This window comes from Athene cunicularia (assembly GCF_003259725.1).
Source record: "Athene cunicularia isolate RWA chromosome 13 unlocalized genomic scaffold, athCun1 chr13_part1, whole genome shotgun sequence".
NCBI classification, from domain to species: Eukaryota; Metazoa; Chordata; class Aves; order Strigiformes; family Strigidae; genus Athene; species Athene cunicularia.
The window spans coordinates 8638789-8656290 of NW_020799117.1; the positions used below are offsets into that span (position 1 = coordinate 8638789).

The following is a 17502-nucleotide window of genomic DNA, read 5'->3' on the forward strand; positions in this document are numbered from 1 at the left end:
AGCATGTGGCCCTGCATCCACCTCAGGGTATACAACCAGCCAGTGTATCTTGGCCAGCAGCACTTTCCGAGGTAGCTTTTGGGCATGAGTCCCTCAATAATGACAGTGTATGTCCCCACCTCAGATGCTTTTCCTCCCATATGTGCACAGCAGAATATATTTTCATCTTGAAGCAGAATCAAGCTTAAGCACTACTTTCCCACCCACTCCAGTGTCCTTCAGGCAATTCGGAAGACAATCTGTGACTGGGAGGGAGGTAGAGAACCTCCAAATGATCCTTGCCTGCGAGGTGAGAAGGATCCTAAAGGTGGATTTGATATTAAAGTCCCACGACGAGCAGTAGGACCATCAAGTACGCAGGTATGTAAATGTCCATCTCCTGTGTAGGGAATTAATGGTCTTACAGCCATGTAGGAGTCTCCTGCACTGTGGATTAGCAGCTGTTTCCATGGTCTGATCCACAGTTTTCACACCATTGTGTGTTAAATGTCGCTTTGGTGCCTAATTTGTTGTATAGTTCCCAAAGCCTCCATTTTTAGGGGTCTAATTATTTCTAGCTCAGAAAGGTAGTGGCTCATGGGTGCAGAGAGTAGTAGCCGCCTAGGAGAAGTGTTATTTTTTGTTGCAGAGCACCATGGCTCTGTGTGGTCATGTCTCACTGGAGAGTGGTAACTGCGTGTCAACTTCCTTCCAAAGCTTTACATGGTGCGGACCATGCTGGAGTCCCTCATAGCAGACAAGAGTGGCTCAAAGAAGACTCTGAGGAGCAGCTTGGATGGGCCAATAGTCTTGGCCATAGAGGAGTTCCACAAGCAGTCCTTCTTCTTCACCCACCTTCTCAACATCAGTGGTGAGGTTATGGCAGGGGGAGGCTTGCATGCTCAGAAAGGTAGAGGTAGATCAGCTTTGCTCCTCATTGACCTATGTGGAAGATTTTCCTTGACTTTTCCAAAATGTCCTACTTATGCCTGATTCAGGCATATTTCTAGGTAGTAATCATTATGTGAACAGGAATGAGTCAGCAATAGCAAATAGCCACAGGTGGTAGTTTATTTTCTAGGACTGGAGTTTTCTTTCTGTACCAGACAACCTTCTGAGCCACTGGGCACAGAAGAAATCTTCCAGAGTAACTCTAAGCCATTGAAATGTTCTCCCTGGAGCTCTTAGTGCAAAAGGCATGATCTTTTCTTTCTTCTTCCATTACATGCTCAGACATCATGGACATGGGCTGGGTTTGAAAACAGAGACATCCTAGAACAAAGTTCCATACCCAAAACCAGTCCAATAAGAGGCTGCAGCAGCTGTCTCTTGTGCACTTCCCTCTCTGCCATCTCCATGGGGGTGACATGAGTGCCCTCCCATTTGGGGGGATCTTCTCTGTGTTTTAGAAGCGCTGCAGCAGTGCTGCGACCTGTCCCAGCTCTGGTTCCGGGAATTCTTCCTGGAGCTGACCATGGGCCGACGCATCCAGTTCCCCATCGAAATGTCCATGCCCTGGATCCTCACGGACCATATTTTGGAAACCAAAGAACCCTCCATGATGGAGTAAGGGTTGATGGGCTGCATTGGGACTGTGCATGTTCTGGGGCTTGGGATTTTGTTTTGGAGAAGGGTAGGCTGGTGCTGAACAGTCTTTTTGATGTGGGAGGGAAAATAGATGTTTCTTGACTTGCTGTCACATGAATGGGTACTGTATGAATATCTCGTTAGCAGGCACACACGGGCAGCTTCCTGGCACTGACACTTATGCATCATAAATGAGCAGTTGGCAACTGCTCTATTCAGATGTGGGCACAGCTTGGTGGTACTCATCTGCATTCAGCAGTCAGACAGCGTGTGCAACCACAGGGATGGGGGCCATGGCTAAGGCACCTAAACACTTTTTTTTTTTATTTTTATATATATATATATATATATATATATGGTAAATTATGAGAGGAATTGCTGTGATGCAAGTGTAATTACATTCATAATACCATCATTAGGAAAACTTTGTTTTTCATTTTACAGCCATGCTCAGAGCACTCTGTGGAGTGAGGGCTTTTTCAAGGGCAGAAAAGGAGCAAGTCTCGATTGAACAAGTCACAGTTAGCTCAAATCCAGATCTGTTCTAGCTGCTTCCAGCAGGACACAAGGAGCAAGAGGGAGCATTTGAAGGGCTGGAGGAAGTGAAGTGATAGGAGTGAAGTCAGAGAAAAGCCATTTTTTGCTCCAAGCAAGGTACATGCACTGGCTGCTGTTTATGCTGATACTATGCTTAATTTATGACATGATCTGTCTTCTTGCCCTCAGGTATGTACTGTACCCTTTGGACCTTTATAATGACAGCGCATACTATGCCTTGACAAAGTTCAAAAAACAGTTCCTATACGATGAAATTGAGGCTGAAGTAAGTTCTCTTCATCTTTATTGTATGGAAGGAGCTCACTGGGGTCACACTGCCCTGTTTGACAGCCCCACCCAGCAGTTCAGTGAATTCATTATAGGAAAAATATACCCCATCAAACTGAGAAGTCTTTAAAAGATCAAAATTTCCAGATAGCTTTACAGACTCTGCTGATGAAGGGCTTCAGCTCAGCGTTACCCATGGGGAATCGTGGAAGCCAAAGGCTCTCAAACACTGGGGGGATGGAAGAGTCTGTCTGATGGGCAGAGGGTTATGAACATCAGAGGAAAATGAGAAACTGGAGATGCCTGAGAGAGAAGGATGACTAGGCATGGGGGACTGGGACACGTAAGAACATGCAGAAACTGTAAGAGAGAAATGTAACTGCAGTTTTCTGCTTACCTTTAGCATGTGAGAACTGCAGTGCAGTTTTTAGAGAGTGAGACATACATGTATGTATTAAATTAGAGCTCTCTGAGTTGTATTGATCTTGCATGCGTAGGAAGGAGCTGCTCTGTGCTGGTGACACCCTCACCAAGTCTTGTTTTATCTCCCCCAGGTGAATTTGTGCTTTGATCAATTTGTGTACAAGCTGGCAGATCAGATCTTTGCCTATTATAAAGCAATGGCTGGCAGGTAAGAGAACCTGACTGCTGATGATGACTGATGATACTGCTGCATCCAAATTGCTGTTAACCAAAAGGTTCCCTCGAGGAGTAGCTGCTGCAAGTAGATGTAACAGAATAGATTGTCCTTGTCCCACAGAGCTGGCTGTCCATGTCAGACCGGTGTAGATGGGAAAAATGAATTAATGGTGGCAAGGAGTCATGGTTAAAAGTGAAAAAATAATAATTGGCATTGTAAGTAGCTGCCTGAGTGGAGTTTGTGAGAGCAACAGAAAAGCAAACTGAGCCTATTGAAGACATGTCCTTGCTTGACTTCTGTTTGTGTACGAGGCAGATGAGTGGAAATCGCCCATCTTTATGAAACAGGGATATGCACTTCTCCTCACCCTAGTAAAGCAGCAGAACTTGTAAAAGCTAGAAGGGTACTCAGTGTCTTAAATCACACATCAGACCAGATGTCTTCTGCAGAATTGCTTTCTCCCTTTGTGGGGAGGTAGGCCCTTTGTGACATTTTCTCCATACCAATTTAAAGCGCATGGATGAACTCTAGTGAGAGTCCTCCTCTCATGTCCCCAGAGGTGAAGCAAGTCTTTGGTGTACCTCTGCAAGGAGTTTTGTCTGTAGATCACATTTGGTCTATCACCAACCAAATGTTCCCCCAGCAGATCTTCAAGGAGGGAGCACACCTGTGGGACCACCCTAGTACCTGGAACCAGTGATATCTTTCAGCACAGTCTTTTAGCTTTTTGAATGTTTTAGCCATAAAAGCCTAGAATCAGGGACAACAGCATGGCAGTCCTCAGATAACAACTGCTGCTCTGTGATTCAGTAGTGTAAGCAGAGTTATTGGTGTGTGGAAATTTTTTGGCATTCAGAGCAAGATGAAAAGAAGGATGAAAGCAACTCTGGAAAAGATCCAGAGAGAAGCTGATTAGTGTATGTTTCTTTTTTCCTGACGCACCTTCCTTTTTTCAGTGTTTTATTGGACAAACGTTTCCGGGCTGAATGTAAGAATTATGGGGTGATTATTCCATACCCACCATCCAACCGCTACGAAACGCTGCTCAAGCAGAGGCATGTCCAGGTACAGTGCCAGCAGTAAACTCCTGTACTCATAGCTCTTGGTCTGTTATCCTTTTGTTGGTGGCTGGCATCCTCATGCTGGGCTCAGTCGAGGTCAGTACAGGAGTAAGAAGGGTTGAACCCATTTCTCATACACCACACCCAGGGCATTGGGCCTGAGGGCAAAAAGAGTTATGCTCCACATTTCCCTCGTTACCTCTTAAGTAATGATAAACCCCAAAGAGGCATTTGAGACACCACTTTTACATTCAGGCAGATTTGGATATTTGGTTTTAATTTGTGTGAAAAAAAAAAAAAAAAAAAAGTGCCTTGTCTCCATCTGTATATAACATGCAAATATCTTCTCTTCCCAGTTGCTCGGTAGATCAATTGACCTGAACAGGCTCATTACCCAGCGTATCTCTGCAGCAATGTACAAATCATTAGACCAGGCCATTAGCCGCTTTGAGAGCGAGGACCTGACATCCATAGTGGTAAGAACTGTTATTGACTGCGAGTATGAATAGTGAGAATAATACATTGCTATGGATACCCAGTCAATTGTCTTCTTCATGTCCCACCTACAGTTGGTTTCAGCCAGCTGTATATCTTCCTTTATGCTGCCGAGTCTCTACTATTTCTAATTATGCAGCTTTAATTGCATTAGTATTATTGGACCATTAAGTATCTGCATAAATCATAAGGTGACAGTCAGCAGTTAGATTTTGCAGAGCTCGCATAAGAGAGTCCTGTGATCTGGGAGAAGGAAATCTTGACTTAAATTTCCCCTGTTGGATGAAGGTGGATGAGACATCGTTTGTGTGTGTACAGAATTTGCTGCCTTTGATAACATTACAGGAGCATCAGAGTCAAGTAGTGTAAAATTACCAGTTTCCACCTTTGAAGGATTCTGATGTGAAAGCCAGTGAGTGCTCAGTGGGGAACAAATTAATTTTGCTTCCTGCAGGTGTAGGAGATACTGGACCAGGACTCCTCCAGTGGAAGTGCAATTGGCCTCTGCCACTGAGTTAAATTGATGTTTTTAGCATTTGCTACATCTTCACCTGGAAAGTTCTGTGTGGATGTGGATACAAAATCATTCCCCTGGCAGTTAAATCAGCTGTTTCTATTGTCATCTTGGTAACACGTTGCATTGCTGCTGCTTTATGTGCTGCAGGAGCTGGAGTGGCTCTTGGAAATAAATCGCCTGACTCACAGGTTGCTGTGCAAGCACATGACTTTGGACAGCTTTGATGCCATGTTCCGGGAGGCCAACCACAACGTCTCCGCACCCTATGGGCGCATCACCCTCCACGTCTTCTGGGAACTCAATTTTGACTTTCTACCCAACTACTGCTACAATGGTTCCACCAACAGGTGAGGAGAAAAAGCAAGGCAGGGGGCACCTGGAGACCCTGCTTTTCTTTCCAAAGTGACAAACCTGCCACACGCAATTCATATGCATTGCAGTGGGGTTTTCATTCCCTATGGGATGCAACAGTTACAGTTGAAATGTAGTTAAGGCCCGTCAGCTCCCCTTGGCCCTGGAAATGTTAGTAACAAATTCAAGCAACAAATTTGGACAGGGATTGCAAGCAACTGAGCTAGATTGGTTAGAGGGTTGATTTACTGAGCAGCAGAGCTGTGGTAGCGACCCATATGTGTTTCTTGCCTGCTGCCAATGACAAGAAACCCCACATTTGGTAGGTTAAACTGACATGGTTTACACCACTGATAGATTGGGGCATGAGTTTGCATTCCAGTTCATGTAGCTTAGGTGATGAATTGCTAATTATTCTGCAACTGCAGTTCATCCCAGACCGGGCCATATGTGCACTCAGCACAGTTACCCAGGCTCTGACCACTTTCCTCCCCATCTCCCATGCTCACCACAGGTTTGTGAGGACAGCAATTCCGTTCACACAGGAACCCCAGCGGGACAAGCCAGCCAACGTTCAGCCGTATTACCTCTACGGATCCAAGGTCAGTAAATGAGTTGCAACAGACAGAAGTGGTGGATGTTGGAAGTATTTATTTAGAAAGAAAAAAATACAAGAACCAATTCATTAACAGAATGTCAGGTGCAAATGTGCAGGGTCACATTGCCATGTGAAACCAAAAAGCCATGCAAGAAGCAGATTTTGTGTGCTTTTGCTATTGCTTTACCATATTCTTCTCCATAACGTGCCGGTGTTAGAGGATGCCGACACTGCTCTGTGCTTGGTGTTGGCACTGAGACAAGTCACATCCATATAAGGGCTCAGAAGAGACCAAGCTGGTGCTCCAAAGCAGTGCCCCTCCCCAAGGAGGGTACTGCTCCAGGAATCCTATTTGTAGTTCAAAATGGGAATTACTAAAATACCTGTGTGTGCAAATATAGACTCCTTAATACTGACAAAAAGCTCTTTTGTCAGGCTGCGATAACTGTTTATACAAGCGTTATGAGGGCTTGGGGTGTGATGCTTGTGAAGGATCACTCAAGCATGAAACTACTTGACTGGAGTTTTTTTCTTGCACATGTTGATTGATGACTCTGAAGTAAACCTACAGCACTGATGCACATTAGCTAATGACACTACAGTCAGCCAAGCCTGTCCGTTCCCATAGAGTTTACTTGGTTTCTTTTTTTAAAAACCCTCAGAAAATGAGAATATTTTTGTCATTTGACAAAATTCTTTCTCCCTGCAACCACTGTCCCTGCCTCATGTTCCACGCTGGGGCAAACAGCCCTCGTGGACACACAAACAGTCCTGTTGGCAAGAATTGGGAAGGAGCAGCACGAACCAAACCTCCAAGCAGCGTCTCCCTTTATTTCGCTCTCATTGCAGGCCATGCTGTGGCAAGATGGCCCTTTTATCATCGCTGTTTTTATAGGAAAAAAAGCAGTGGGGGGAGCTATATGGACTCTCCCTTATGAAACTGGAGCTCCTCACTAGCACTGTGGTCATGGGGACCTCCAGAAGCTCCTCTCTCAGTCCGTCGTTCAGTGGCCCCTCTGGCGAGCTGCTGCCTTCGCCCACTTCTTCGGGGCTGGCATCAGGGTGCTTCAGCCCCGCAGCCCGGTGGCACCGTGCAGACCAGAACTGCAGGCAGCCGTAGGCCAGGAGAGCAGTGAAGCAGAGGAGCAGCAGGCTGCTCACCATCCACATGGAGGTGGTAGGTTCATGCTTAGAGTCACCGAAAACCAGAGGGGTTTTGTCCAGAGTGTGGAAGGTGGTGCAGTGGTTGCTGGAGGGGTAAGAGTTCTTGCACGTGATGCAGAGGACATAGATGGTGGATGGTGTGAGTCGGTGGAGGACGAGGGAACTGAGGGGGTGAGGAACTCGCTCCTCACGGTGGAAGTTTTGGCGTAAATAGCCAGCGAAGACGCTGTTCCAGTTAGGGCGATACATGACGTGGTAGTAGTTCTCTGGACAGGGGTTGTTCATGGCCCAAGAGACAGTGGCACTGGTGTAAGTGATGTTGTGCACTTCGATGTTCATTGTGCCCCTGAAACCAGATACAGAGAGAGGCTTGAGTTTCCTGATTCATGTACAGGCTCAAAGGCCACTGATAGCAGTGAAGTCTTTCCATCAGCTTTACTGGCCCTTAAACTGTACTCAGGACTATGCCTGGCTAGCTTAGATTAGATGCTAGGTCTTAGATGGCTAAAATTAGAAATGATTAATCCTGCTGGTGCCCAGACTACTGTATCACTGTGCTTCATAATTAAAAAAACCCATACTTTATGCTCTAGTTAGATTTTTTTTAAAAACTCTTCTTTCTGACTAGTTGTCTGTATAGGAAGCTTTTTTAGCTTTTTTGTTTCCCATGGAATAGAAAGGATACTGCAGGTGTGATTAACATAAATTGATCATTAATCTAGCTCCAGCTTGCCTTGTGAAGCTGCCAATAGATAATTTGATTTTTACACCTAAATGTCATCTAAAAAGCTGCATAATGATTAATTCGCTGGTTTAAGTTGATGCTGCATTTTCTGTACCTTACTTGTTGATTAATAGAGTATAAACTCTTTTTGTTCCTTCAGCATCTCACACTATAATATCAGGATCTTAAATGTGAAATCTGAAGGTTGGTGAAATATAAAATCAATGCCTTTAGGGAAATACAAAGATATGAATAATAAGTACAAAGCTCTCCCCTAAATAAAACACACTGACCACTAACAAATTACAGCCCAAATCACTTCAGTACATCACTGCTTTAGATCCCCAAAGTGCTCCCTGAGCCTTGTTGCAAGGTTCTCTCTCCCAACCAGTCAAGTGCTCTGAGCAAGAGCTGCATGCAATAGAACCGGTTTCTTTTTTTCCTTCTTCCTCTTTTATTGTAACTAACTTTCCTTTAATTCGCTCAAGAATCAGCTCATCTTAAGGACTGTTTCAACCATTCTGAGGTGAAGAGCAGAACAGCACACGCGCCCATCACTGAGCCCTCCCAGCGCCGCGGGCAGCCGCTTACCTCCCCGGGCAGGTCCACGGTGGCCCGTCGGTGCTGGTGAGCAGTGTAGCCACGGGTGGGCAGTGCCTTCCCCTCTTCCCTCCGCTCGCCTCCCTCCTGCCTCTGCTAAATCCCTTCCCCGTGTGCTGCCTCATATTATACCCGTCTGGGGCTCCGTCATCTCTCACCATAGCAACCAATAAGAAAGAATGGGCAGGCATCTTTGGAGTGATTTGGGAATGTTGTCCCTAAAAGCTTCTGCCTGGGAGAAGTATGTGTCCCCGAGGTGGAATAAACAAGCCAGGTAGTTTTGCTTGCTGGCTTGTTCGGGTTGGTTTTCTTTTTTTTCTCCTATCCACAGTCCCCCACCCCAGCAAGACCCATCACTGCCCCCCAGCACGGTCTGGGGTTAGAGGCACATTGGCACATGGTGTGGAATTTGGATCCTGGCCTGCAGTACACACTGATAGCTTAGCACTCAGGGGCCTTGTCTTTAATTCTATGATTTTTTGCACATCTAAACTACTGATTTAAGCCAAAGCCAGTGAGCAGTAGATTTTAATCACTGATGATGCAGCAATGTCCATTAGCTTTTTAATATTTAACCTGTGTGATGGGAGTAGGAGAGACCTTGACCTTCTGCTGAACTCCCATGGGATTAAGAAAGGCTCTTCTTTGAATGCTCTTGCCTTACAGACAACTTGGGGATGTCCCCTGTCAGAGGGCAGGAGGGAGAGGCAAAGCCAGTGCCAGTGGTGTTCAGGGGAGCAGCTCGAGTCTGGGGCCAGGAGGGGACAGACGTGGCACTGGGTCTGGTTAGGAGAGGCTCTGAAGAAGTGATTCACTTCTCTCTGAAGCCAAAATGTATTTGAGACAGGAACTTTCCCAAAAGAAATGTTGGTTTGGGGCCTGAAGCTACTCATTCCACGTTGTTCCTGGAAAAGTGCTTGCAACATTTTGAAGATCTTTGAAATATCAACAGTGATGAAATGATGCAAACTGCATCAGGAGGGACTATTGCAGCCCTGGGGAGTATGTGTGACCCTTGATTTTGATTTACATTTTGCAGTTCTGGATGTTTTGGTTTTGTCTTCCAAGATATGTATTCCCTTCTGTCTCTTAGTAAACTGCGGCTGCCAGCGAGCTGAAAACTGGGAGCAGAAATGAAAATAATTATGGGCAGGGATGGAGATGAAAGTACTTCCAGGTGGCTTCCTGCCTTTTACATGGCTCAATCCTGCTTGCAGGAGCAGGGGGATAGAGAGCTCTTAGCTGGTCCCATGCTGTGAGTAAAGTACATCCTTGCCTGCAGGGAGAGTAGCTGTGCTTCAGAAAGGTGGATTACACAGGGCAGTAATGTTTTCATGAGAGAACTGCTTTCTTACTGCGTTTGAGTTGTTGAGTTTCTCAGTGTTCACGGTTGCTTCGAAATTAAATTTCAGTTGTTCACAAATAAGATGTGTTAGCAAGAAGAGAGGAAGCTGAGAAGAATTGAAGTAGCAGGATTAGGCCAGCAAAGGGTCCTGCTGGCTGCTCTGCATGCCACGATCAATACCACTAGCCCCAGAGAAACCGCAGCAAAGCTTTCAGTAGTGTTGGTATTGCCTGCTTCCAAAATCAAGCTTGCACCAGTTCACACTAGTGATGAGCTTGAAATTCTCATTTCCCAGGATAAGAAGAAGCCAAAATCATGCCAATGCCAGGACTGATCCAGCACTGGTGTATCTGCAGGTGGACTCTGCTGTGGCCCTGCCTGGGACCTCCTTGCTCCTCACCATAGGATTGAAACCCAGGGCAGCTCCAGTGGCTAGCAAACACTGAGCCATTTTCTGTCTTTCAGTCGCTTATAAAACACAGCAGGTTGCCAGGTCTCTGACAAAGAAGCTGCAAAATTACCAGCAATCCACTACTTACTGCTTGTTAACCACTCTTAGCTCTGTAAATGCTTTAGATTGGGCTCCATTTATGTATTCTCATGAGCGCTTCTGTTTTTCTTGGCACTGCCGGACCCAAGGTCACGCCACTCACTGGAAATCCCTGTTTCCCTTTCCCTGGTTGAATTTGCCCCCCTCTTTTTTAATGAGCATACAGGCAGATGTAACCTGAAGGACAGTGCATGCTGCTGGCACTTGTAAAAATAGTGATGGCGTGTGAATGGGATGGAGCCGCTCTATTTTCTGCTGTCGTGTCTGCAGCAACAACACAAAGGCGTTAAGGAGCTGTGGTTGCTGCAGGAGGTGTTGGCAGCGGGGGCTGCTCATCCCTTCCAACCGACCGCGTGGGCTGTGCTACCTGGCTTGACGGGGCCATCGGCTTGTTGTAAATAATAGCAGTGTATACAGTCCTGTAAAATCAGTAGCTGGTATAGTGAGATATTATGTTGAGACACAGAATAAACACAGACACAGTTTCAATACAGTATATAAACATGTCTGCTGCATTGTACATGTCCTGTCCATCCCAGCTAGGGAATATGTAATGTTTTTTGCATGAAAGTCTTACAGGGAGAGCTTTATAGGGAGCGTGAAGATTGTTTGTGGCAGGGGAAGGAATCAGACCATATTCAGGCTGTTTGATTTAGAGACCCTCCTCTGACAATTCTGGTCAGAACTGTTTATCACTTTCTAAGCCACCATCTCAGCTGTCACACTTAAGTTAGGTTGGCTAGGAGCCTGGACTAGTCTTGGGCTGGGTGCAAGTCCTTTTTTGTCTCACTCCTCTTTTGTTAGCTCTTTATTTTTCCAAAGGGGTTCTGGACAGGCAGTATTATGTGTCTATTATCTCTCTCTCTGATGTATTTTATCAGATAAAACTCTCCCTGCTTTCCCTCCGGTGAGCTCAGACAGGTGTGGATGATGGCCAACAAGTTCCGAGACATGGAAATGACAACTGGGTTTTGTTTTGCTTCATTTGCAGCTAAATGTGCTCTGGAGTACCTTCTTGAGCTCCCAAAGTAATGTGGGAGCCTTCCCCACATGCTCCCAAGTACGGATGGCTCTCCCTGAGGTGGGCACAGGGTGGGACACCTGGGCTCTGTGAGACACCGGGAACTCTGCCCCGTGCTGCAAATCCCAGCTTGCCTGCACTCCCAGCCTTCCAGCCCCAAAACCTGCATGTTTGGCCCCAAACCAAAGGTGGGGCAAACCTCCACAGTTTCTTTGGCAGCTGCTGCTTCCAAGAGGCAGAGAGATTAGGGGCTTTGCTCTGGCTCTCTGAGGGGATGAAAGTGGCTGCCCAGCATGGGGGACTGAGCTGTGCCATGCAGCCAGCTTGTACCTTCAGCTGTTTTGTCTTAAAATACTCACTGGTGTCATTTTTTACATCCTACAGTCTTTACCCCAAGCTGTGTATCTCACCCTTAAATGGAGTTATATTTTTAATTGCTGGCAGAGTATTATTATTAGACACAAGCCTGCTGCTAATGCGCTGCGTGTCTCTGTGGAGAGCTCGATGAACCTACCTCATCTCACAGACAGGCGGGGATGAATCATCCTACCCATCTGCAGCCAATGCACGTCCTAAAATGTGTCTTCTCCCAATCAGGCTTCTTGCCGAGACCCCCACTTGAGGGAAAAGCCCGCCTGAAAGCTGCTCTTCAGTCCCATTATCCCTCTGAGAGGCGAGGGAATGCTGCGAGGTGGGTGGCTGTGTGGCAGCACCGGCCACTCGCTGCCTCTACAGCGAAATATCAGGCCCATTATGGGGAAAACCTGACCAGTTCCTCCACAACTGGGTACTGGTGGTAGCCTATCTCAGGGCACCATGACATGTGTGCAGACACAAGACCTGTCTCCTAGCTGTGGAGTAGCAGAGGCTTCCAGAAATGAAGGTGGATTCATAAGCCCACTGAAATGGGGATATTTCCTTCCCCCTCCTAGTCTGGATGAGCCACCCGTGTGCTAACCGTGGGGAAATAACAGGGTAAAGGACCCTCCAGGGAGGCATGGAAACAAGGTGCAAGGAGCCATCTCGGGGCCACTTGGGTCACCCCTGCAGCATGGCACTTTTGGGGGATGCCCGGGGCTGTTAACAAGGCATTGCAAAAGCCATGGCAACAAAACACATGGCTGGGCTGGGGCCCTGGCAGGTTACTGGCTTCCCCCTGGGGTGGTCGTGTTGGCCATTTGGCAAATATTCCAGGCTGGGTGCTACCTGATGTTTAAACAGACACACTTCAAAATATAAACTACTGCTGTTTTTCACATATATCAGTGTGCATATCTAGTGGCTTTGGATCAGTCTCTACAAAATAGATTTTTAAAGAATTGATTATCTAAGGATACAGATAGAAGCCTAAGCAGGATGCTCAAATGCCATTCTTCTAACAGGAGTTGGCATCCAGGCAGCTTTGAAAGTAGACTTCTGTCTGCCTGAATAATTTTTAAACTCTGGCCCATACTCAATCAGGGCCCTTTTGTTTAGTTTTGATGGGAGAGAAAGATAATGCTCATTGTGAATGAATGCACTAAAGAGCCTCCAAAGTAGCCTTTCTGTACCTAATAGTATTAAAGGGTTTTTTTTTTTCACCTACCAGGGCCAGGAGGTGAAATATTTCACAGAAAGTAGAGGACTTTATAGCTGTGTCTTCTTTCTGCTAGAGCACCTAGGAATTATAGTAGGCGATAAGCTGCTTGACTAGAGCAGTGAGGCTGTAACAAAATGAGCGACAATTAATTAATTGATTAAAGCAACTGACATGTTTAGGAAAGCACGATCGGTACATCAGTCCACTGAAATTCTGTACCTGAGAGCAAATGAAAGTATTTTTCCCATTCTTAGCAAATGACTTTGTAACTCATTAGTAACTCAAGTGAAGTGTTAAAGTAAATCCCGAGGCAGTGAGTCAGAATCGGAGGACAACCAAAGCCTTCAGGTGGCTGTACTGCAGTGGCTGGGAGCAGCAGTGTTGGACCATAGACAACATTTTATCCTGTTCAACTGCTTCAGCACTCGCTCCCTTTCACCCTGAGCTCCTCGGTGTATGGGTCCCTCTGCTCCCTTGGCTCCATTCCTGGCAGGGAAGGGAATCCCTGTAGAGCGAGGTCTGTGATACATGCAGGCCAGCAGGCTCCCCACTGCCTGAGGGTGCCGTGTGCCTCTGGTACACAGCATTCACACGAGAAGCAAAGTCAGCCTTGCACGGTGTATTTGGGATACAGTTTAATTTGTTTTCTTGTCCTTGTCTAAGAAAGATCTTTTGGTAAGCATGAGCCAGGGATTTGACTGTGTTTTGCTGGAAGGGGCACTGCATGCCAGAATCTTTTCAAGAATGTGCTTTTTTGCTGATTACTCAGACTGCAGTTGTAGATGTCGTGGGGGGAGACAACAGCCTTTCTCTCCTGGGCTGAATCATGATGCCAACAATCCTATTGCAGAGTCCAAGCCAAGCAGGCGGTGTCTCAGCTAAATCTGATTTTCAGTATTTTTCTGCAGATCACACAAGTGAATTAATTCCCCCTACTTCTGTTTCCCTCACACCAAATGGATCCTATAAATGTTCCGGTGATAAAACATTGCAGCAATTTCCACATTTCCAAGATGACACTGGTAGAGTACATTCCTGGAAATTACTTCGTTTTCTGCTCCTAAAAATTCTGGGGGGCCAGAGCCCTGGGTACTATTCTCCCTAGACCAGGGTTAGATTCTTGCCCTTTTCACAGTCCCATGGGGATGTCTGTTAAATACAGAGGCTGATGTAGAGCTTTGCAGAGTGCAAAAAGGATCTTTTCTGTGTCTCTTCCAACTGCTCTTAAGCTCAGATGCTGCAGTTCCTACTTTTCTTAATAAACCTCATTTATAAAGCATGTGCCTATAGAAAATAAATCTGTCTGGTTAGCTGTATTTAAAGCGTTTCATTTTAGTAGAGAAGGATTTGGGTTTGAAGAGGCAAAGGGACAGTGAACTGAAATCCTTGATTAGGAATGTATGGGAGAGTGAATTACCTTGGAAATGAAAGTGGTGTTGCTACATATCCTTGTGATGTGATAGTGTGTTGAGATTAGACTATATCTGACTACGTAGGAAGAAAAGCAATCTCTTTGCCACAAGAAGTAGAAGAAATGGGAATTGTCATGGGTATTATTATTTCTTCTCTTCCTTGAAAATTATTTGAAGTGATGGAACATAATACTGTGATAAGAGAATTACTTTACAGGTCTGGTAAACACTCCTGTCTAACTGTCACTGTGCTTCTAATTTCTCAGCCTCTCAACATTGCCTACAGTCACATCTATAGCTCCTACCGCAATTTTGTGGGGCCACCTCATTTCAAGACGATCTGCAGGCTTCTTGGCTATCAAGGCATCGCAGTGGTCATGGAAGAGCTGTTAAAGATCGTCAAAAGCCTGGTAATTCTGAGCCTAACCCTGGTGATGGAGAAACCCTGATGCCTTGAGAGGTGCAGGTTGACAGCTTGGGCTTTGGGTTCAGGGTGTTCACATCTCAGCACCTTCATGTCCCTTGATCCACACCGAAACACTTGTATTAACGGGCTGATTTTCACTGTTGCTGAGGAATCCCACCGATTCCTGTGGGATGACGGAGCATTTCCACCATCTTGAAGTGTTAACTGTGATCAGCCACCTACATCTGGGGGTGGTGGAGCTGGCATGCTGCTTTGCTAAAAGCCACTGAGAAGTGATGGGGTGGGACATGGCACTTGCTGTCCCTCGGCACTGCCTCTGCTGCAGTCTGGGAGACCTTCAAGACACGTGCTAGTGCTCAGCAATAGGGCGAGAGCGCTGTCTCACTGCCTTGTGATACCCTGGAGAGCTGCAGGAAGGTAGAGAGCAGGCAGCTAAACTGAGGGAAACAACTTTTTGAGTTTTTATAAGAAAATTCCTGCTATATTATTCAAGCCATACTGTCCATTTCCACCAGGTATTCTGAAGCCAGGCTGCCAATAGCCCTGTCTGCTTTCTAGTTCTCTCCTTTTTCAGAAGATAAATGTGATATCCACAGGGAAATGATCCCATGTGCTCCCTAAGGACACTGACAATACCAAGCATTAAGAAGGGAGGAGGGAGTGTGCAAAAATATGTAATTTTTCACATCATCCTTTTCTACTAAAACCCTTGCTTTACTGGAAGGATTGTCATTCATTATAAATATTTAAATTCTGGTTTGACTGCAATAATGTGATTTTGAACTTGTCTAACAAAGCAATGTAAAACTGAAAACCTGAAGCATATATCCAGTTTCCCTACTGTAAAGCACCGTAGTTACTGAAGCATTTCTCTCTTAGTTGAAAATGCTGTAGCTGATGTGTACGATCAGACAGCATTCAGCACAAGGATTTGATGTCTGGCTAAATAGTCTTTAGTGCATTATCCTATATAATGTATCTAGAGGAGGCAGGTGTGTAACTCCAAATGACAGCAAGTGCTTTTAACTCAGAAATATACTTTGCTTTTGTCCGTATTAGTTCAAAACGTCAGATCTGTAGAAACTTGTTCTACATGTATGTAACTTCTTTTTTAAACTCTTGAGTATCTAGTGATCATTCCTGAGATGGAAGGAGCATTTCCTGTGCTGAGAAATTAATCCTTTAGCAGCTCTGATGAAATGCTTTTTGGATTAGGAGCACAAGTCCAGCTGGGTCTAAGAATGAACTTTGTTTGGATTTCAGCTGCAAACAATGCAAACACAGCAAGCTGTATTTTGAAGTAAAAAATCCATGCAGCTGTGATTTATTATTTGGGAGGAAGCTCTAAAAGCACTCTAACTCCAGACACTTGAGCTGTTTTTTGTATTTGAATGAAATCCAAATTAAGCAAGTTCTTCTTGGACTCCAGCTGAAGTCTCGTCCTGTGCTGTCAGATATGGACCTGTCCACCACCAGCCTCTTTCAAAACCAATTCCAGAAGAAGCCATTACTCCAGTTTAACCTCCCCTTGTCTCCAACAGCTACAAGGCACCATCCTGCAGTATGTGAAGACTCTGATCGAAGTAATGCCCAAGATATGCCGCTTGCCAAGACACGAATATGGCTCTCCAGGTGGGTGCTACAGATAAATGCTTGAGCAACAGCTCTCCCACATGTACAGCATTTAGCCAGGCACACACCAGTAATTAAACAAGGTTTGGCACCCAACGTGCCAGTGCAAACATGCAGCCAGGCTTCCTGAGACAGACTTTCAGCTGCTTTGCTGTTGATACTGGAACATACATAGGAAACTTTTCTAGGAAATCTGTTGGAAATTTCCCTTTGAACACACAGATAATGGAATGTCTTCTGGTAGCCTCTGTTTTATTTTCAGGATTTTGTAAGCTTTTGCTGCTGTGGGTTCACTGATGTTTTTCAAAAGCTCTACTTAGATGATGCAGAGTTTTGCAGCCAGACTGCAGTCTGGTGTTGAGCTGGATGGGGAAACTCTGGCTGGTATACGTGAGCCAGCACCAAGACATCCATTACAGTCCTGAATCTCTTTTTATCTCTGATGGTAAAATCCAAGGACTTTGTATGAATTGCTCCCTGTTGCCCCAGGGTTACTGAAAGCAGGATAAGACACTGCATGCTTGTTCTTCTCAATACCAGTCTCTGTCTGTCTGTTTAACAGTTACAGCTTGCAATTTGTGATTAAGGAAATAACAGGCACTAACTGTCTTTTTTATCCAAGTTGTTGGGGGGTGATTCTGCTCTTGCTTTTCTGACTGTCCTTCCTTATCTTTTAAGGCATCCTGGAGTTTTTCCACCATCAGTTGAAGGACATCATTGAGTATGCAGAGCTGAAGACCGATGTGTTCCAGAGCCTCAGAGAAGTGGGCAATGCCATTCTCTTCTGCCTCCTTATCGAGCAGGCTTTGGTAAGGCAAAACCCCCTGCACCAACAGACCGTACTCGAAATTGCCAGCTCAAGAATATAAGTGGAAGTGGGTTCTCCAGCAGAAGAGTTTGGGAAATGTTACCTTCCAGCTTCTCATGTGCTCAGGCTCTCTCTGGGACTGTGTTATTGGGGTCTGGGGGCATGTCCATGGGGATGGTCTGCACTG

General features: G+C 45.7%; 2 protein-coding genes across 4 annotated transcripts in view; one reads left to right on the forward strand and one right to left on the reverse strand.

The window, feature by feature from the left end:
- CYFIP2 (cytoplasmic FMR1 interacting protein 2) overlaps positions 1 to 17502 on the forward strand; it is a 50491-nt gene that overhangs the window by 19783 nt on the left and 13206 nt on the right. For all 3 annotated transcript variants that reach the window (XM_026857953.1, XM_026857955.1, XM_026857954.1), the window contains exons 15-26: positions 213 to 360; positions 697 to 850; positions 1389 to 1545; positions 2293 to 2389; positions 2946 to 3022; positions 3988 to 4096; positions 4449 to 4568; positions 5252 to 5451; positions 5970 to 6057; positions 14715 to 14858; positions 16417 to 16507; positions 17186 to 17316. In XM_026857953.1, the coding sequence (XP_026713754.1) occupies positions 213 to 360; positions 697 to 850; positions 1389 to 1545; positions 2293 to 2389; positions 2946 to 3022; positions 3988 to 4096; positions 4449 to 4568; positions 5252 to 5451; positions 5970 to 6057; positions 14715 to 14858; positions 16417 to 16507; positions 17186 to 17316 (1516 nt within the window). The remainder of the gene's footprint in view (positions 1 to 212; positions 361 to 696; positions 851 to 1388; positions 1546 to 2292; positions 2390 to 2945; positions 3023 to 3987; positions 4097 to 4448; positions 4569 to 5251; positions 5452 to 5969; positions 6058 to 14714; positions 14859 to 16416; positions 16508 to 17185; positions 17317 to 17502) is intronic.
- FNDC9 (fibronectin type III domain containing 9) lies at positions 6101 to 8919 on the reverse strand. The gene is made up of 2 exons (XM_026857957.1): positions 8533 to 8919; positions 6101 to 7563 (listed from the first exon to the last, which is right to left on the reverse strand). The coding sequence occupies exons 1-2, from the start codon at positions 8730 to 8732 to the stop codon at positions 6894 to 6896; spliced, it is 870 nt and encodes a 289-aa protein (XP_026713758.1). The 5' UTR covers positions 8733 to 8919; the 3' UTR covers positions 6101 to 6893.

Coding starts and splice junctions, on each gene's coding strand:
- FNDC9 (XM_026857957.1), bottom strand. CDS start 8,732: ATGCCTGCCCATTCTTTCTTATTGGTTGCTATGGTGAGAGATGACGGA. Junction 7,564..8,532: donor CCGTGGACCTGCCCGGGGAG/GTAAGCGGCTGC, acceptor ATCTGGTTTCAG/GGGCACAATGAACATCGAAG.